We start from the raw sequence: 19,988 nt of genomic DNA, 5'->3' as shown, positions 1-19,988 counted from the left end.
GGCAGGGGCGCCGCCTGAGCGGGGCTGGGGCGCGGGCAGGATTTGGGGCTGCGCCAAGAGGCGTCCTGACCTGGCCCTTTCTCAAGGTCGGTTCCGGCTCCCACGCCTCCGCTGCCACCTGCGCTGCCCTTGGCGACGACGCCCTCACCCCGCTGGGTGCGTTTCCGCGGTCCCGGAGCCGGGCGGGTGCGGGGCCACGAGTGCTCCGCGGCCGGGATCGGGCCTGCAGGTAGGGACGCGCGGCCGCCCGGGGCTCCGGGGACTCAGGGGTCCAGGCACCGGGCCGCCGCTCCCACGGGGGACTCAGGCCCGTGAGTGGGTTCCCTAAGAACCCACCAGATTCTGCGGCTCGGGTTTCCTGCCTTGGATCCTGCTGTTTATTCCCCAGGGGGAGTTATTTATAGACAGGAATAGTGTGTTCATGGCCTGGCTCTTCGGGCTCTGCGTTTTTCATATTCGAGGTGCTTGAATGGGGGCTGGATGCCATCATCTTTCAGGACTGGAATCTTGTAGAAAGCGGGCTGCACAGGCAGGAGTTCAGTGCAGCCCTATCATCTGTTCTTGGCCTCTTCTGGAAACGGGCTAATTTTCTGTTTGGGGCTTTAGTAACATACCTGTGGTTGAGTTGCTTCTTCCTATTGCTTTCTTTTTGGAATTTATTTTAATATAGTCCGGGTCTTGCTCTCTTGCTCAGGCTGAATGGGGTGTGGTGATGCGATCCTCCCAGCCTCCGAGTAGCTGGGACCACAGGCCGCAGGCCACCACACCCAGCTATTATTTTTTTTTTTTTAGATGGGGCCTTGCTCTGTCACCTAGGTTGGAGAGCAAGTGGCCTGATCACGGCTCACTGCAGCCTCGACCTCCCCAGGCTCAGGTGATCCTCTCACCCTAGCCTCCTGAGTAGCTGGAACTACAGGCGCACACCAGCATGCTTGGCTAATTTTCTGTTTTTGTAGAGATGTGGTTTCACCATGTTGCCCAGGCTGGTCTTGAACTTGAGTTCAAGTGATCTGCTCGCCTTTGCCTCCCAAAGTGTTAGGATTACAGGCGTGAGCCACTGCACCTGGCCACCAGGCTAACTTTTAATTTCCTGTAGAGATGGAGTCTTATGTTGTGCAGGCTGGTCTCAAACTCCTGGCCTCAAATAACCCTCCTGCCTTGGACTCTCAAAGTACGGGCATTATAGGTGTGAGTTCACTGTGCCTGGTCCATATTGCTGTTTTTTTTTTCTTTGTTTTTGAGATGATATCAGGATCTGTTGCCAGGCTGGAGTGCAGTGGCGTGATCTCGGCTCACTGCAACCTTCACCTCTGGGGTTCAAGCAATTCTTCTGCCTTAGCCTCCCGAGTTGCTGGGACTACCTGTGCACCACCACACCTGGCTAATTTTTGTATTTTCTGGCGGGTCTGTACCTTTTTGGTTTAAATCCTCCAGTAAATAAATGCAAAATCTTTAAAGCCTCATTCTATGTACTGCATGTTTTTTTTTTTTTTTTTTTGAGATGGAGGTTGGAGTGCAGTGGCACAATCTCAGCTCACTGTAAGCCCCACCTCTCCGGTTCAAGCAATTCTCCTGTGTCAGCCTCCTGAGTAGCTGGGATTACAGGTGCCCCCCACCACACTTGGCTACTTTTTGTATTTTTAGTAGAGACAGGGTTTCATCATGTAGGCCAGGCTGGTCTTGAATTCCTAACCTCAGGTGATCTGCCTGCCTCGACCTCCCAAAGTGTTGGGATTACAGGTGTGAGCCACCGTGTCTGGCCCCTACTCTTAGTTTTCTATGTTAATGGGATGATAAAAGCAGCAGCTCAGGACTTGGAAACTGACTTAACGCAGCTGGCAGATAAAGTGACTTAACCTGAAGGAGCAGTTCAAGTGGTAGGGACTTCTGGCACCTTGATTGACCAGTTGAGGAAAATTTACACAGATGGGGTTTTCTGTGCCTGAAGAAGGGAACTCAATATACTGGGAAGGAACTTCCCACCACTGCTTGTGTAATTGTCTCCCCACAAAGAGCTCTCGTGAAGATGAAGGGAAAGCACCTTGCCCTTCTATTCCTGTCCTGTCCACTCTGTCCAGGTGGGCAGTTGTTCGGTCACAATAGTCTCCACTTTTAGCCCTGTGTGGCTGTTCTCTCTGAACCCTCCCACCCAACACCAGGTGGATGCCATTATTATTCCTGCATTGGGGCTGTGGAAAGAGAAGCATTTGCTCTGGTCACATGGCCACTGAATATGTGCACTGTGTTGGGGAGTTGGGGGTCAGAGGCAGTATTTGAACCCAGGATTTATAAGTCCAGACCATGGCCTCTATTGCTTCACTACACAAACGGCAACTCACACAGGCTCAATATTGGGCTGCTGTGCAGGATGACTGGCTAATGCCTTTTTCTTTTCTTTTTTTTTTTTTTTTTAGATGGAGTCTTCTCGCTTTGTCCCCAGGCTGGAGTACAGTGGTGCAATCTTGGCTCATTGCAACCTCCGTCTCCCAGGTTCAAGTGATTCTCCTACCTCAGCCTCCTGAGTAGCTGGGATTATAGGCACGCACCACCATGCCCAGCTAATTTTTTGTATTTTTAGTAGAGACAGGGTTTCACCATGTTGACCAGGATAGTCTCGATCTCTTGACCTCGTGATTCACCCGCCTCGACCTCCCAAAGTGCTGGGATTACAGGCGTGAGCCACCGCGCCCAGCCTGAAATAATTTTAGGCTTATGAAAAAGAAATAGAGTTCTTCGGACCTTCACCCAGCTTCCTCTAATGTTAACATCTTACACAAACACGGATTTACCAAAACTAACATTGCTGCAACATTATTATTATTTATTTATTTTTGAGACAGTCTTGCTCTGTCACCCAGGCTGGAGTGCAGTCATGCAATCTTGGCTCACTGCAACCTCCGCCTTTTGAGTGATTCTCCAGCCTCAGCTTCCTGAGGAGCTGGGATTGCAGGTGCATACCACCATACCCAGCTAATTTTTGTATTTTTAATGGAGATGGGGTTTCACCATGTTGGCCAGGCTGGTCTCGAACTCCTGACCTCAAGTGATCTGTTCAGATTTTACGAGTTCTCTTTCTCTCTCTCTCTATCTTTCTTGAGACAGAGTCTGACTCTGTTGCCTGGGTTGGAGTGCAGTGGCAAGATCTTGGCTCACTGCAACCTCCCACTCCCAGTTCAAGTGATTCTCCTATCTCAGCCTCCCGAGTAGCTGGGACTACAGGTGCATGCCACCACACTTGGCTAATTTTTTATATTTTTAGTAGAGACAGGGTTTTGCCATGTTGCCCAGGCTGGAGATATCACTAGTTTTCCTTTGTCCTTTTTTCTGTTCTAGAATCCAGTCCAAGATACCACATTGCATTTAGAACCTTCAGTTTTTAACTTCGGATTTTCTTATATTTGAACTTCCTTAAAAGAGTAATGAATTACTGACAGTCAGCTTTGTACAAAATGGGCATCACAAACCTCTTTGCCTTTTGGATCATGCCTGTTTACAGAGCAGGTTGTTTTCCCAGGTGATTTCGATGACATCCCACCTGTAGCTTTTCAGATGTGTCCAAGTTGGGGACAATCCCAGCCTGTTCGACTGACCCGGACACAAAGGCTGTCAGGGCTGGCAGTGGTGCGCCTGGAAACTTCTGCCACTCTTGCATCTTGGATCCTGAGTTTCATTTGCATTTTTGTTGGGTATAGAGCATTCTTTGCCCTTGGTTGCCTAGTTTATCCAGTGAAGGACTTTGGGCCAGAAGGACGCAAATTCAAACATCAGCTTTCCCACCTAATGATGGGAGCTCAGTTCTGAAATTCAGTTTCCTCCTTTGCAAGATGGGGACAATAATGGCCACCTTGCAGAGTTGTTGAAGGGAGTAAATGTACCCAGTAATTAGCATACCACCTCGCATGCAGGAGGAGCAGAAAGAATAAGTGAATGGCTGGCATGCAGGGAGACCCGGCTAGGTGGGTACAATGGAAGGTCCTTTTCTTTTCTTTTTAGAGATGGGTCTCGTTCTGTTGCCCCGGTTGGAGTGCAGTGGTATGAACATGGATCACTACATCCGGGACCTCCTGGGCTCTAGCAGGTCTCCTGCCTCAGCCTCCTGAGTAGCTGTGGTTATGGGCATGTGTCACCATGCCTGGCTAATTTTTAAACTTTTTGTAGAGATGGGGTCTCAGTATGTTGCCTAGGCTCAGTGGAAGGTCTTGAATGCCAGGCAAGAGACTGTCTGCACTTTCTGGGGCAGGGGCAGGCACTGCAGGAGTTTGAGAAGCAGGAGTGATGGGATCAGCGCTGCACTTTAGACAGTCAACTGCGGAGTATGCTGGAAGAGGCAGAGCCATGGGAAATGGGGGGCGGGCACCAGGAATCTTGGAGGAGGCTGTCATGCTAGTGCCCGTTGTGATGAGAGCTGAGCTGGGCCTGCCCTAGAAAGACAGGACAGTGTGAGACTGTGCAGAGGTCCCACCCACCAACTGCCATGGAAATAAACAAGACGCAGGGGGCTGGGGAAGTTGGGACTCCAAGATGCATGAATTCTGGGTCCCAGTGAAAAGGTGAACATGTCATGAACAGAGACAAGAGAAATCAGGATAAAGAGATAATTCATGGAAGGAAAAAAAAATGCATTTGATTCTATTCATGTTGCCTTTGAGATGCTGACAGGATATCCAAGCAGAGACAAGTGGAAGTCATGATTGCAATGCCAGAGCCTGGGAGAGGCCAGAGCTGTCCATAAGGACTGAGCGTCATGGCTGGAGGTCGCTGCTGAAACATGAGTGAGCATGGGGTCACCAACAAGGAAGAGAACACAGAGGAGGCCAGAACTGGGGCAAACACTCACTTACGCCCGACGATTCAGAGAGGGGCTAGAGACAGAGGCAGAGACCTCGGAAGTGCTGGTTTGCAAGGGCTGCCATAACTAAGTACTGTAGACTGGCGGCTTAAACAACAGAAATTTATTTCCCCAGTTTTAGAAGCTAGAAGTACCAGATGAAGGTGTGGGCAGGGCTGGTTTCTCTTGAGGCCTCTCTCCTTGGCTCACAGATGGCCGTCTTCTCCCTGTGTCCTCACAGGCTAGTCCCCCTGTGCATGTCAGTGTCTAATCTCCTCTCCTTATAAGGACACCAGTCATAATAGATTAGGGCCCACCCTGGTGACCTCCTTCTACCTTAATGACTACTTTAAAGCCCCTGTCTCCTGATGCAGATCCATTCTGAGGTACTGGGGGTTAGAACTTCAACATTAGAATTTGAGGGGTCACAGTTCAGCCCATAAACACAGGAACAGAAGCAGAATAGTGAATTTAAAAAAAACTCAAGGGAAGAGTTTCAGAAAGGCCAGGGGCTGGCCATGTGCTGTTTGTCCATAGACACACGCTTTCCTCCTGCTGCCTTTCTCGCTCCTCTGGTCCACAAGGAGGTTCCTGGAGGCTCTTCTGCTGCTGGGCCTCTAGTGAGGTTTGGCCATGGGGCATTGGGCTGGAGGTGTGGAGCAGCCGCGGTATTTTTCTGCCTTCTTCCTCTGCCGATGTCTCCAGCAGCAGTTGTTCCTCGTGGCTCCGTCTCCCATGACACTGATCTGTAGGTTCCAGCTTCTACCAGGGGACCCTGGATCCCGGGTGATAGTAACTTGACCTGTACTATGTGCCCTCAGCCCTGCAGAGGGTCGGGGCCATCTGTTCTTTCTGTTCCCTGGGTAACCTCACTGTCCCTTGTCTGGTGTTTTATCTTTACTTATTTTTTTCAGACAGAGTTTTGCTCTTGTTGCCCAGGCTGGAATGCAGTGGTGCAATCTTGGCTCACCGTACCTCTGCCTCTGGGGTTCAAGCGATTCTCCCGCCTCAGCCTCTCGAGTAGCTGGGATTACAGGCGCCTGCCACCACACCTGGCTGATTTTTTATATTTTTTAGTAGAGACAGGGTTTCACGATGTTGGCCAGCGGGTCTCAAACTCCTGACTTCAGGTGATACACCCGCCTCGGCCTCCCAATGTGCTGCTGGGATTCCAGGCATGAGCCACCGCGCCCTCCCTTGTCTGGTGTTTCAGCACCTTTGTCATGTTGTAGCCAACTCTCTGTATTAAATCCCCTCTGTTGAATATCTAGTAGTTTTTGTTGATTGGTAGAAACAGCATTGTCAGGAATGCCAGATACTGCAGAAAGATGGAAGGGATGGAAATGGAAAATGGTCAGATATTTGAGCAATGCGGGTAGAGGCCAGAATTCCAGGGCTTGAGAAGGGGATTTCTGCCAAACGGATGGGTGTATAGAAATTCTCATGAGGGTCTTAATTTGGGCCTACTTTTGAGACTGAGCGCTTTTTCGTGTTTATCAGGCAGCTGGGTACAGTCTGGTTTTGAAGTGCTTTTTCATCTTTAGCTGTCCTCCTTTTTTGTTTTTCTGACATTTCCTCATTGTTTTGGAGTTCTTTATATATCCTAGATATGAATCCTTTATCAGTTATGTGTGTTACAAATACCTATTCTCATTCCAGAGCTGCTTTAAAAAAAAAAAGACAGAGTCTCGCTCAGTCACCCAGGCTGGAGAGCAGTGGTGCGATTACAGCTCACTGAAGCCCTGACGTCCTCGACCTCCTACTTCAGCCTCCTGAGAAGCTGTCACCACAGGCATGCACCACCATGCTCCACTAATTTAAAAAAAAAAAAAGTTTTTGACAGGGCGTGGTGGCTCATGCCCGTAATCCCAGCGCTTTGGGAGTCTGAGTGGGAGGATCACAAGGTCAAGAGATTGAGACCATCCTGGCCAACATGGTGAAACCCCGTCTCTACTAGCCTGACCAACATGTAGAAACCCCTTCTCTACTAAAAATACAAAAAATTAGCTGGGCACGGTGGCACATGCCTGTAATCCCAGCGACTTGGAAGGCTGAGGTAGGAGAATCGCTTAAACCTGGGAGGCAGAGGTTGTGGTGAGCCGAGATTGCGCCATTGCACTCCAGCCTGGGCAAAAAGAGTGAAACTCCATCTCAAAAAAAAAAAAAAAAAAAAACCCTGTCTCTAGTAAAAAAAAAAAAATACAAAAATTAGCTGGGTGTGATGGTGTGCACTTGTAGTCCCAGCTACTTGGGAGGCTGAGGCAGGAGAATTTCTTGAACCTGGGAGGTGGAGGTTGTGGGGAGCTGAGATCACACCACTGCACTCCAGCCTGATGACAGAGCAAGACTCCATCTCAAAAAAAAAAAAAGTTAAAAAGTGTTTTTGTAGAGATGGGGTCTCCCTATGTTGCCCAGGCTGGTCATGAACTCCTGGACTCAAGTGATCCTCCCACTTCAGCCTCCCAAAGTGTTGGGATTACAGGCATGAGCCACTGTGCCTGGCCCCAAGTCCTTCTTAAATTAAATTCCTTTTTATACTTTCAGTTGGTTGATTATGTAATTCTTATCAATCTAGTAGATTCAGTATATTAATATGGCAAACAATAATATTTTCTTAGATGTTTCAATACTGTTCACAAATTCAGTAAGATTTCAATCCAGAGGTACCCATTTCAAATTACTTATGTCTTTAAAACAGCCACATTCTCTAACACATTTCAAGTATATATAAGACCCAAAATATGCATAGATTCCTTATTAATCCAGAAATATAAATCTATGGCTTTGCTTCTTTCAAGCCTTTCTTTCTTTCTTTTTTTTTTTTTATATGGAGTCTTTCTCTGTTGCCTAGGCTTGAGTGCAGTGGTGCTATCTCGGCCCACTGCAACCTCCACCTCCCGGGTTCAAGTGATTCTCCCGCCTTAGCCTCCCAAGTAGCTGGGACTACAGGTGTGTGCCACTGCACCCAGCTAATGTTTGTGTTTTTGGTAGAGATGGGATTTCGCCATGTTGGCCAGGCTGGTCTTAAACTCTTGATTTCCGTTGATCTGCCTGCTTCAGTCTTCCAGAAAGGTAGGATTATAGGTTTGAGCCACTGCACCCAGCTGGCTCTTTATAATTGGATGTGTTTCAATTTGATACTCAAATCGTCCTGATTTGGCTAGTGGTGGAAGCACTTCTGGCTTGTCTCCTGCATCCTTCTGCCTGGCCCTGTTCTTCTTTGAAGCTTCCCCTGCTTCCTAGCCTAAGATGCTCCAGCTTATCCCGTATCTCCTGAACATGTGAATCAGCGATTTCTCCAAGGATTTCTAGTTCCTTGTAATGGGGAGAAGAGCACCCTTTAAAGAATCTGAGCACTCAGGTGCATTTTGCAGTAAGGCTACTCTAAGGCCGTCTCAGTGAACAGAGCAAGAAAAGGTATGAGTTCAAATGAACATTTCCAATAGTTCAAGATGTTCTAATTTAAATTCTTTTGGCTCTAAATATTATCGACTTTTCTCTTTGATTAACAAAATAAAATTACTTTTTGCTTGATTATCAAATCAAGCAAAAAAAAAGAACATATTAATGTAAATATTAAAGTTACTGAATAGAGATCAAGATTTTCTGTATAGCTCCTTGGTTCTTAGAAAGTATCCCAGGCCAGGCACAGTGGCTCATGCTTGTAATCCTGGTACTTTGGGAGGCTAGGCGGGTAGATTGCCTGGCAACATGGCAAAATCCCGTCTCTACAAAAAAATAAAAATTAGTCAGGCGTGTGGCACGTGCCTGTAATCCCACAACTTTGGGAGGCTGAGGTGCGCAGATGGCTTGAGCTCAGGAGGTTGAGACCAGCCTGGGCAACATGGTGAAACCTCGTCTCTACAAAAAATACAGAAATTAGCCAGGTGTGGTGGCTCATGCCTGTAATCCCAACACTTTGGGAAACTGACGAGGGAGGATTGTTTGAGCCCAGGAGGTCGAGGCTGCAGTGAGCTGGGATTGTACCACTTCCCTCCAGCCTGGGTGACATAGCAAGACCCTGTCTCAAAAACAAATAAAAACAAGCTATCCTTCTCAGCTCTGGCCATTTGACCGATGGGAATTCTGAATGCTTGCCAAGTTCCAACAGGTACTGAATTAACATCAGTGTAATAGGCCTTCCCTGGGGAAGTTCTGTCGTGTATTTAATGGGGGATGGGATAGTAAACACTCTACTCTCCCTTGTCCCAAAACTATTATTTCCAGGGCATGCCTTCCGAAGGACAAGGAACTAGACTTTTTGAGTCTGTGGAGACTTTCCCCATAGAAAGCCAGTCATGTTGATGGGTTACAGAGGTGGTCTTCAGTGGCTAGCTGGTTCACTCTTCTTCCTTCCTACAGTGTTCTTATAAATGACGAAGTCTTGCTTCTAAATCCCTAGTCTGGGCAGGCATAGTGGCTCACATCTGTAATCCCAGCATTCTGGGAGGCCGAAGTGGGCAGATCACCTGAGGTTAGAAGTTTGAGACCAGCCTGGCCAAGTTGGTGAAACCCCATCTCTACTAAAAATACAAAAATTAGCTGGTGGCACGTGCTTGTAATCCTAGCTACTCAGGAGGCTGAGGCAGGAGAATCCAATGAACCTGGAACCCGGGAGGCGGAGGTTGCAATGAGCTAAGATTGCGCCACTGCACTCCAGCCTGGGCAACATAGTGAGCCTTCATCTTTAAAAAAAAAAAATCCGGCTGGGCACGGTGGCTCACGCCTGTAATCCCAGCACTTTGGGAGGCCAAGGTGGGTGGATCACCTGAGGTCAGGAGTTCAAGACCAGCCTGGCCAACATGGTGAAACCCCGTCTCTTAAAAAAAAAAAAAATCCTTAGTCTGTGGTCTTACTTTCCACATCATTTTGGACATGTCTAATTAGAGTCTAGAGTAGCCCAAACCCAGGGAATGACAAAGGCAGGCATTAGCAGTGTTTCTCTAACTTTAATGTGTTTGTGAGTATCCTGGAATTTTGTTAAAATGTGCTGATTTGGGGTTGGGTGGGGCCTAGGATTCTGCGTTTCCAGTGAGCCTCCAAAGGATGCTGCTGCTGCCGCTCTAAAGACTACACTTGGAGCAGTGAGGGACTCCAGGATGAGGATCAGGTACATACACATTAATATCCCTTGATGGATTACTTTTGCATCATTCCCCTCTTCCTTTGCTATATGGGGATGATGAAGCTCAACTCTATCCTTGACCTTTGAAAAATGTAATCATTTTAGGGCGGAGTCATAAACAGAGCTTGTTGTGTGACTGTTTAACTCGTCTCACCCTGCCCTTGGGATCTTCCTCCCGCATGAATGTTATCAGTACTCTTCAGTGCAAGGGTCAGCTCATGTTCAACCATGGCGGTCCCCATGCTTTTAACCTAGAATTGGTATCCAGGATTGACCCCAAAATGTAATTTTCCCATGATGTATTCTGAGACCACATCTTGAAACATCTAAGGGAAAACCCGGAAAGTTCCTATTGGCCAGGTGGGAAGGTGTGGTCTCAAAACCCTTAGGGAATTTGGAAGAACTGGAGATGCTGGTGACCTTCAGATAGAAGAGATGACCTCTCCATACCTAGTGGGGGTGGGAGTGGTTCTTACAGCCATAATTCAGCAAACTTCAAGAAGGCTATCTGAAAGGTTGTTCAGTGAAACATTTAGGATTTATCACTGTTGAGTACTTTTCATCTTCAAATTCATGACTTGCAGCCCTGTGTTATCCTGGAGTGGCAGCCTCTCCTCTCCTCAGAGGCACGTCCTTCTCCAGTGACACAATTTTAAGGTCTTGTTACCATGCAGGAACCCACTTCCCAGCTGCCACTGTCCTGTAGAGAAGTGTCGGATATGGCTTTAGTCCTGTTCATCACTTACTGTTTTCTTCTATTTCTGGTCCACAGAGATGCTTGCTTGCTTGCCTTTTTTTTTTTTTTTTTTTTTTTTTGAGTTTCGCCCTTGTTGTCTAGGCTGGAGTGTAAATCTCGGCTTACTGCAACCTTCGCCTCCCAGGTTCAAGCAATTCTCCTGCCTCAGCCTCCCAAGTAGCTGGGACTACAGGAATTCACCACCGCACCCAGCTAATTTTTTGTATTTTTAGTAGAGATGGGGTTTCTCCATGTTGGTCAGGCTGGTCTCAAACTCCCAACCTCAGGTGATCTGCCTGCCTTGGCCTCCCAAAGTGCTGGGATTACAGGTGCGAGCCATGCCCGGCTGAAACGCTTGCTTTTGAGATCAGTTTCTTTTTGGATTCTCTCTCTTTTAAAAATCTATTGCTATGTGCAATGGGAACATTTACTACGTTATCTCACCAGAAGTGTGAAGTTCTGGGAGTGGATATTCTATGCAGCTATTTTAAAGCAGATGAACAAATGGTCAAGGTACTTTAAAAATCTGTCCTTGGCCAGGCGTGGTGGCTTACGCCTGTAATCTCAGATCACTGGGAGGCTGAGGCGGGTGGATCACTTGAGGTCAGGAGTTTGAGGCCAGACGGGCCAACATGGTGAAATCCTGTTTCTCCTAAAAATACAAAAATTAGCCGGGTTTGGTGGCATGTGCCTGTAATCCCAGCTACTCAGGAGGCTGAGGCAGGAGAATCGCTTGAACGTGGGAGGCAGAGGTTGCAGTGAGCTGAGATTGCGCCACTGCACTCCAGCCCGGGTGACAAAGTGACACTCCGTCTCAAACAAACAAACAAACAAACAAGCAAAAAAACCCAAATCTATCCTTACAGCCAGGAGCCATGGCTTACACTTGTAATCCCAGCACTTTGGGGGATCCAGGCAGGAGTTTGCTTGAGACCAGGAGTTTGAGACCAGCTTGGGTGACATAGTGAGACCCCATTTCTATGGAAAATAATTTTTTAAAAATTAGCTGGGCATGGTAGCCAGGAGGATTACTTCAGCTCAGAGTTCGAAGCTACAGTAAGCTGTGATTGTGCCACTGCACTAAAGCCTGGGTGACAGGACGAGACCTCATCTCTTAAAAAAAAAGTCTAGCCTGGGTGGGCGCAGTTGCTCATTCCTGAAATCCCAGCACTTTGGGAGGCCGAGGCAGGTGGATCACCTAAGGTCAGGAGTTCAAGACCACCCTGGCCAATGTGGTGAAACGCTGTTTCTACTGAAAATACAAAAATTAGCTGGGCATGGTGGCAGGCGCCTGTAATCCCAGCTACTTGGGAGGCTAAGGCGGTAGAATCACTTGAACCCGGGAGGCAGAGGTTGTAGTGAGCCGAGATTGCTCCACCTGCAGTCCAGCCTGGGTGACAGAGTGAGACTCCGTCTCAAACAAACAAAAAACCATCCTTGGATTAAGACCTGCATGTGGTGTACATGACTGCTTTTGCTGCATCTTGCCATCCACTTGCAGCGAGGCCAGAATCGGAATTCTTTGCTGGATGGAATTCTTTGCTATGCTTCGGAGCTGTTCAGGACTCGTTCTTTACATAATGCCTTTAAAGAACTGAGGTTCTGTGGGAGAAGACTCTGTGTCAGGCCTAATTCTGCTTTCCTTGGAGACATGAACACCGAATCATGTAGCTGTTTTCCTTCTCCCTGGTGTTAGGATGCTTACAGTCAAACTGGTGACCCACATGTAGCAAGAACACCTTAGGGAGCCTTTCTGGCACAGCCTTTTTAGAGGCAGCCTTTTGGGTACTTACCCGTCTTCAATTTGTTTCCTGCCCTTATTTTAAAAAACATTATTGCATCCTGTGACTATGTGATTGATTTTAAAATCTTTTGCACGAAGGCTTAGTGTAATTTAATAAAAACGGGCTTATATTATTTTCCCAAGTGGACTGGGTCGAGGCTGTGTGAGCCCCCACCGTGGTGTTGGTTAGTAAACGTTGGCCGCGGCGGTTATGAACATAGGCAGAGCCCCCTCCTCAATCCGCCTCCTACCCCTCCATGAGAGGGAGGCAGGACTTGACTTAAACAGGTCGGGCGGCCACTGGAGCCTCCCCTTCCCGGCATCCACAACTTCCCCATCCCACACCCCAGCTCCGGCGAGGCCCCTCACCCCGGCCTCCACCCGCTACTAAGCCCCCTCCCCGGGTGCAGCCTCGGCGTCCCCTGACCCCGATGCACACCCCTCGCCCTGGCGCTGCCCCTCGCCGCCGCCACCCGCCCCGGGCGCGGCCTCGGAGCTTCCCACCACACAGCCCGGCGCGGCCTCCCCGCTACCCCGCCCCTCCCGCCGCAGCCTCCAGTGGCCCGCGTCACCCTTCGGGTCCCCGCCTCCCCCGCGTCCCCACCCCCGCGCGGCCCTTCCGGCCGGGGCGGGGCCGGGCCTGAAGCGCTGGGGCGGGCGGCCGAAACGGGCGCGCCCTGCCGGCGGCGCGGCCATGCTCATCACTCTGTGCTACCTGTACCTGTGGGCGCGCTGGGGTCGCCGGCCGGCTGCGCTCGTGCACGCTACGGTGCGGCGGCTGCGCGCCTCGTGCTGCTCCTTCACCTTCTGCGGCGCGGCCGCGCAGCCCCCCGGCGCCCGCGTGTGTTTGAGCCGCGGCGGCCGCGTCTTCTGCGTCAGCGACAGCCAGGTGGGCGGGCCGGGCGGGCGGGCGGCTCGGGCCCCGCGAGCCGGAAGCGCCCCCGGGCCCTGCACCCCGTCCCTGCCGGGAGCCCGGGAGTTCTGGAGCCCGTGAGTGGCGCCCTCAGTGCGGCCTGTGCGGCCCGGGAGGGGCGAGTGCCTCAGGGCCCGGAGAGGGGCCGGAGGACCACGGACCCGGGCCAGCCGGGCGGTGCGTGGCCGCGTGGCGCTAGACGTGCACCTGTGAGGACGCGCGCTGTGGATTGGCAGCCGGACGCCTGCAGCTCCCACCCGGGGTCGCCCCCGACTCCCATCCTACTCTGCGAGCCGGTGTTTGGGTGACCGTGAACCTGGAAAGACAGCTGTGACCGGCCGGGAGCAGTGGCTTACGCTTGTAATCCCTACACTTTGGGAGGCCTGAGGGAGGATGGCTTTGAGCCCAGAAGATGGAGACCAGCTAGGGCAACATAGTGAGATCCCTCTCTACAAAAAATAAAAAAAAAACTTAAGTCCGTGTAGTGGCATGAACCTGTGGTCCCAGCTACTCCAGAGGATCCTTTGAGCTCGGGAGGTTGAGGATACGGTGAGCTATGATTGAGCCATTGCACTCCAGTCTGGGTGACAAAGCAAGACCCTGTCTTAAAAAAAAATCCCAAACAAAAACCCCCCACCTATGTCATCAGCTTTTTGTCAGATGTCCCCAAAGTGACAAAAACTGCCCTTTCCTCCTCTCCATCTTCTGTCAGTTGCATAATTCACCAACGTGGGCACCCGACTGATGGGCTTTGCATCTTTTCAATTTCAGTCGACACTCAGCCTTTGTTTTTTTGATCCAGTGTTTAGGATGGTGGTTATGTGTTCAGCCCACTCTGTCACTTACATGGTGACTTGGGCCAGTCAATTAATCTCTGTACAAACTCTGCTGCCTTGCTGTAAAGGGAACAATAGATCTTTCCATTCAGCTGTTTTTGGAAATGGGCTTGGCTTCACAGTTCAGTTCACAAAATTTCATGGACATCGCTAGCATTGTTCTCATTAATATTTAAAAATGTTTTGCTTTTAATCAGTTTCTTGGCCCTTTCCTGTGTTTTCTGGAATGTTGCCTCATTTTACCATTAAAATGACGTTTCCTGCGTATGTCACACCATAAAGCTCCTGTAGGAAATTGAATCGAAATTGAATCTTATCTCAGGTTTGAACATTTCCTGGAGGCTATGCTTAGATATGGGATGAAATTGTGCCACTAGCATATCAAATATACTCTTTCTTGTTAGTACCATGTATGTATTATGACACATTGAATATGAATGACTGTTTTCTCAGGTCCCCCAAAGTACTAGTTATGCACATAACTAGTACCACCTAGAAATAACTAGTACCAACTCCACATAACTGGCACTACCCAGACAAAAGGGGAAGAAGTTAATTTATTACATACAATGTGTGGCTTAGAGCCTTGGGAATTAACCTGATTGAGAAAGATTGAGAAAGATTGAGAAAGATTGAGACATACTTTAACTGGAATAGATTGAGAAAGATTGAGAAAGGTCTATTCTGACCTATACCCTAAATATAATTGATCCAATTTGGAAACTACTATAAAAAGCTCACCCCTCATATTTTTTCCCATTTTAATGAGTCATTAAAAAACTTAAGTCCGTGTAGTGGCATGAACCTGTGGTCCCAGCTACTCCAGAGGATCCTTTGAGCTCGGGAGGTTGAGGATACGGTGAGCTATGATTGAGCCATTGCACTCCAGTCTGGGTGACAAAGCAAGACCCTGTCTTAAAAAAAAATCCCAAACAAAAACCCCCCACCTATGTCATCAGCTTTTTGTCAGATGTCCCCAAAGTGGGGGACTCATTAAAATGGGAAAAAATATGAGGGGTGAGCTTTTTATAGTAGTTTCCAAATTGGATCAATTATATTTAGGGTATAGGTCAGAATAGAAATTTTGGACATATAAAAACATTGAGATGGAAATGTCTGATTTTCTTGGACAGTTTTGCTTTTGAAGATTTTCATGACTCCACTGGTATTCTGTTAACTACACTGACCATAACTAGTGCTTTTCAGCCCTTGCCCTCAGCGCAGCCCTGGGTAGGAGTGGCCTGCTGCTTTCAGAGATTTTGTAACTCTGCTCTCCCACTCTGCACAGTAAGCTTTGCCTACAGCTTTGGTTAGATATCGCTGTGTCATTTCCTACTTTTCTGGACTAGATGGGACTGTCATGCTCTGTGTCCCCATAGCCTTTAAACCACAGCTCCTGTGCTAGTTCGTATCTTTTTCTTATTAGGAACTGAGCCCATCTAGCATAGCAGCTTGACCTGAAATAGTCACTCAGTATTTCAGTGAAGGAAAGAGTAAATTTAATAGTTGTTGGGTTTAAGCTGTGATGTTTAAGGTCTACAGGTGGAAAGCTTGACCATTTATTTGTGGTTGGCTGCTGTTATTTTGAGATTTAAAATATGATTAGTTTGATGATTTGGTGGATACCTCAGTCTACTTGGGCTGAAATAAGGACTCACCTGAATCTCATGCCCTTATTTTTCTTATACATACATATGTGTGTGTATATGTACATAGATTTTATTTTTGAGATGGATCTTGCTCTGTGGCCCAGGCTGGAGTGCAGTGGCCGAGATCTCAGCTCACTGCCATCACCACCTCCCAGGTTCATGTGATTCTCCTGCTGGGGCGTCCCGAGTAGCTGGAATTACAGGCACAGGCCACCATGCCCAACTAGTTTTTCTATTTTTAGTAGAGACGGGGATTCACCATGTTGGCCAGGCTGGTCTCAAACTCCTGACCTCAGGTGATCCACCTGTCTCGGCCTCTCAAAGGGCTTGGATTACAGGTGTGAGCCACCATGTCTGGCCTTTTCTCATATGTTCTACGTTTAAAGTCAAATGCACAAATACTGAATGTATATGTTTATAATTGAATGCCCTACAATCAATTGATAAGTAAAACTAAAGATAGTTTATACAAATTGGCAATGTCAAGCTTTTTGTCTGTTTAATATACACATTCTGTGCCAGTGTAAAGTGGACATATTTTTTAATCACTATTTATTGATAATTATGTTTACTCAGGGAGGGGCAAATTCTCCCCTAAATTTTCATTCATTATTTAGTTCAATAGGTTTTTATCAAGCAGATTTGATCCGATATGCAGCACGGTGGAGCTGCCTAGTTACCTTTTTCCTGGGTGATGGTGAAGGCTCCTGGAATGCCCAGCTCAGATTTCATCTTTTTCTTTTCTTCATAAAGTCAAAGCCTTTAAAAATCAATTTGCTGTTTTTCTTACAGAGATTTCATGAAAGAAAACAAGAAATAAATGGGTATATCTGACTTGCTAACCAAGCTTGATTCTAATCTTCCTTTTAAAAAACTAAAATCACTCCTGACTGGAGTTGATATTCCAGTTAAAGTATGTCTGATTGCATCTCTGCATATGGTAAATGCCTTTCCCTGAAATGGCTTTTCTCTCTGGATTTGACTGCTGTGTGAGCATCCAGAGACTTGCACACTTCCCAGATCTCAGGGTGAGGAGCAGGGTTATTTTCACTATAAGGAAGGCGGAAAGAAAAACTGCCTTGTGCCCCATGCTGTGATAGCTGTAGGGAATGGAGGAGCAGCCTTCAGGCTTCTAAGGAGCTTCTGTCGGCTGATATGTACTTCTAGGCCTCCTCATCTTTTTTCCTTTTTATTTTTCAGACAGGGTCTCACTCTCGCCCAAGGCTGGAGTGCAGTGGCACCATCTGAGTTCACTACCACCTTCAGCTCCCAGGCTCAAGTGATCCTCCCACTTCAGCCTCATGAGTAGCTGGGACTGCAGGTGTCCGCCCCTATGCCCAACTAATTTTTTTGGCATGTTTTTGTAGAGATAAGATTTCACCATGTTGGCCAGGCTGGTCTTGATCTCCTGGGTTCAAGCAATCTGCCCACCTTGGCCTCCAGAATCACTGGGATTATAGGAGTGAGCCACCATGCCACCAGCCTCCTTATCTTTAAATGTGCTTCCCAGTTTGATCTGGGAAACTGCTATGTGCTAAGCAGTGAGGAATGGTGGGGATAAGCCCTGTTTCAGAATTCATTGCTTGAAAACAGTTATTAGAGATGTTAAAGCTGTCCTGAGTCATAGATGGGCTTTTGCAGGTGCTTAAATAGTCACAGTTAAATAAGAAACACTGGGTTCATGTGGCCTACAGAAGAGCATCGGATAAGCTTTTTTTAAAATTTTAAAATTTTTTATTTTTCTGAGAGGGAGTCTTGCTCTGTCATCAGGCTGGAGTGCAGTGGCGCAGTCTTGGCTCACTGCAACCTCTACCTCCCAGATTCAAGTGATTCTCCTGCCTCAACCTCCCAAGTGGCTGGGACTACAGGCATGCCCAGCTAATTTTTTAATTTTTAGTACAGACAGGGTTTCACCATGTTGGCCAGAATGGTCTTGATCTCTTGACCTCATGATCAGCCCACCTTGACTTCCCAAAGTGCTGGGGTTATAGGCATGAGTCACCGTGCCTGGCCCAGATAATCTTATTTATATGTTACTTGGAATTACAGGGAGGGTATGTTTCAGAGGGGGGTTGAAATTTATGACAGTTGTGGTGCGAAGTGACCATCTCATTCTGTTTCTTTCCCTCTCTACAGTTCATTGAAGACTTGAACAAGTGGGCCCTATTTCTTGTGTCTCCTTTTATACTTGAAGCAGAACACATCGCATTTGTGACAGAGAGCATTTGGGTACAAAGTGAGAATTTACAGAGATCATCCTCCTCTTCAGAAACAGTGAGTACCGTGTTGTTTACTTGTGTCCTATGAGGAACTGATGTGTCTTAGTCAAAACCAAATTTGCTTATTTTTTGTTTGTTTGTTTTATTTGAGATAGAGTCTTGCTCTGTCACCCAGGCGGTAGTGCAGTAGTGGGATCTCGGCTCACTGGAACCTCTGCCTCCTGGGTTCAAATGATTCTCATGCCTCAGCCTCCGGAGTACCTGGGACTACAGGCGTGTCACCACGCCAGACTAATTTTTGTATTTTTAGTGGAGATGGGGTTTTGCCACTTTGGCCAGGATGGTCTTAAACTCCTGACCTCAAGTGATCTGCTTGCCTCAGTCTCTTAAAGTGCTGGGATTACAGGCATGAGCTACTGTGCCCGGCCTCAAATTTTTTTTTTTTTTTTAAGTGCTCTTTCCTGGCCTTTGTGGCTCCCCTTTCTCTTTGGATAGTTTGGGTTAAATATATTAGTAAAATTATTTTCACTTGTTTCTTTTTATGTTTTTGATGTGGCTGCTAGAAAATTTTATTATTGTTATTATTATTTTATTTTATTTTTTGAGAGGGAGTCTCGCTCTGTCACCCAGACTGGAGTGCAGCGTCGTGATCTCGGCTCACTGCAACCTCTGCCTGCCGGGTTCAAGCAGTTCTCCTCAGCCTCCCAGGGATCTGGGACTACAGGCATGCGCCACCATGCTCTGCTAATTTTTTTGTGTTTTTAGTAGAGGCGAGGTTTCACCGTGCTGGCCAGGATGATCTTGAACTCCTGACCTCGTGATCTGCCCGCCTCAGCCTCCCAAAGTGCTGGGATTATAGGCGTGAGCCACTGCGCCTGGCCTGTTATTCTTTTTCAGTCAGGGTTTTACTCTATCATCCAGGCTGGAGCACAGTGGCCATGATAGCTCACTGCAGCCTCAAACCCAGGGCTCAAGGGATCCTCTTTCCTTGGCCTCCCAAAATACTGGGATTAAAGATGTTAGCCACCATGCCTGGCCACTGCTAGGAAAGTTAAAACCATGTGTGTGGCTTGTATTTGTGGCTCATGTTATATTTTTATTGAACATTGCTCTTCCCAGGTCATCAACAAGATGACCTGTTTCTGCTTCAAATGCGATGTGTTCTGCTTCTCCATTGCTACAACTTCTTGCTTCCCAAATCAGCCTGAGCGGCTGGAGTATATCACCACCTACTTCCTAAACGTCTTTCCCTGAGTATTCTGAAAATACTTCAACCTCAGCCACATGTCCCAAAGAGAAAATCCAGGCCAGGCACAGTGGCTGACTCCTGTAATCCCAGTACTTTGGGAGGCTGAGGCAGGTGGATCACGAGGTCAGGAGATCAAGACCATCCTGGCTACCATGGTGAAACCTTGTCTTTACTAAAAATACAAAAAATTAGCCGAGTATGGTGGCACACACCTGTAGTCCCAGCTACTTGGGAGGCTGAGGCAGGAGAATCACTTGAACCCGGGAGGCGGAGTTTGCAGTGAGCCGAGATCGCGCCACTGCACTCTAGCCTGGGCAACAGAGCGAGACTCCATCTACAAAAAAAAACCCGAGAAAATCCCAGATGATGAACACCGCAGCCTGCTCTTTCTCACACCTCCTCCTTGCTTCTGTGAAGTTACGAGGTCTAATAGCACTCCCTAGATTGTCAGCTTTGCTCTTTCATTTTCAGTGCTCCTCATTCCATCCTTGTGTTGATTATCTTTTGTCTGAACTGTGAAAATATCCTGTCCCGTGTCCCTTCCTTGGGCATTTCTGTTGATGGCCAGAGTTAGTCATTCTGGACCCACATCCAGTTGGGACACTGTTGCTTCAGCGTTTGGTGGATGTCATCCCACCAGGGGCAGCCTG

The 19,988-nt window shown here is 48.0% G+C and overlaps 1 protein-coding gene across 3 annotated transcripts in view; it reads left to right on the top strand.

Annotated features, from left to right (window-relative positions):
- HLCS (holocarboxylase synthetase) overlaps positions 1 to 19,988 on the top strand; it is a 237,262-nt gene that overhangs the window by 11,639 nt on the left and 205,635 nt on the right. Inside the window, exons 1-2 of one of the 3 annotated variants that reach the window (XM_064380142.1) lie at positions 13,167 to 13,361; positions 18,007 to 18,144. In XM_064380142.1, coding sequence (XP_064236212.1) covers positions 13,167 to 13,361; positions 18,007 to 18,144 — 333 coding nt within the window. Of the gene's footprint in view, positions 1 to 13,166; positions 13,362 to 14,995; positions 15,081 to 18,006; positions 18,145 to 19,988 lie in introns of those variants that run through there. The other 2 variants (XM_064380143.1, XM_064380144.1) reach the window with 2 other exon arrangements.

This window comes from Aotus nancymaae, unplaced genomic scaffold (assembly GCF_030222135.1).
Source record: "Aotus nancymaae isolate 86718 unplaced genomic scaffold, 86718_ANA_hifiasm-v0.15.2.pri h1tg000022l_1, whole genome shotgun sequence".
Classification (NCBI taxonomy): domain Eukaryota; kingdom Metazoa; phylum Chordata; class Mammalia; order Primates; family Aotidae; genus Aotus; species Aotus nancymaae.
This window is presented reverse-complemented; position numbering and strand designations above follow the sequence as displayed.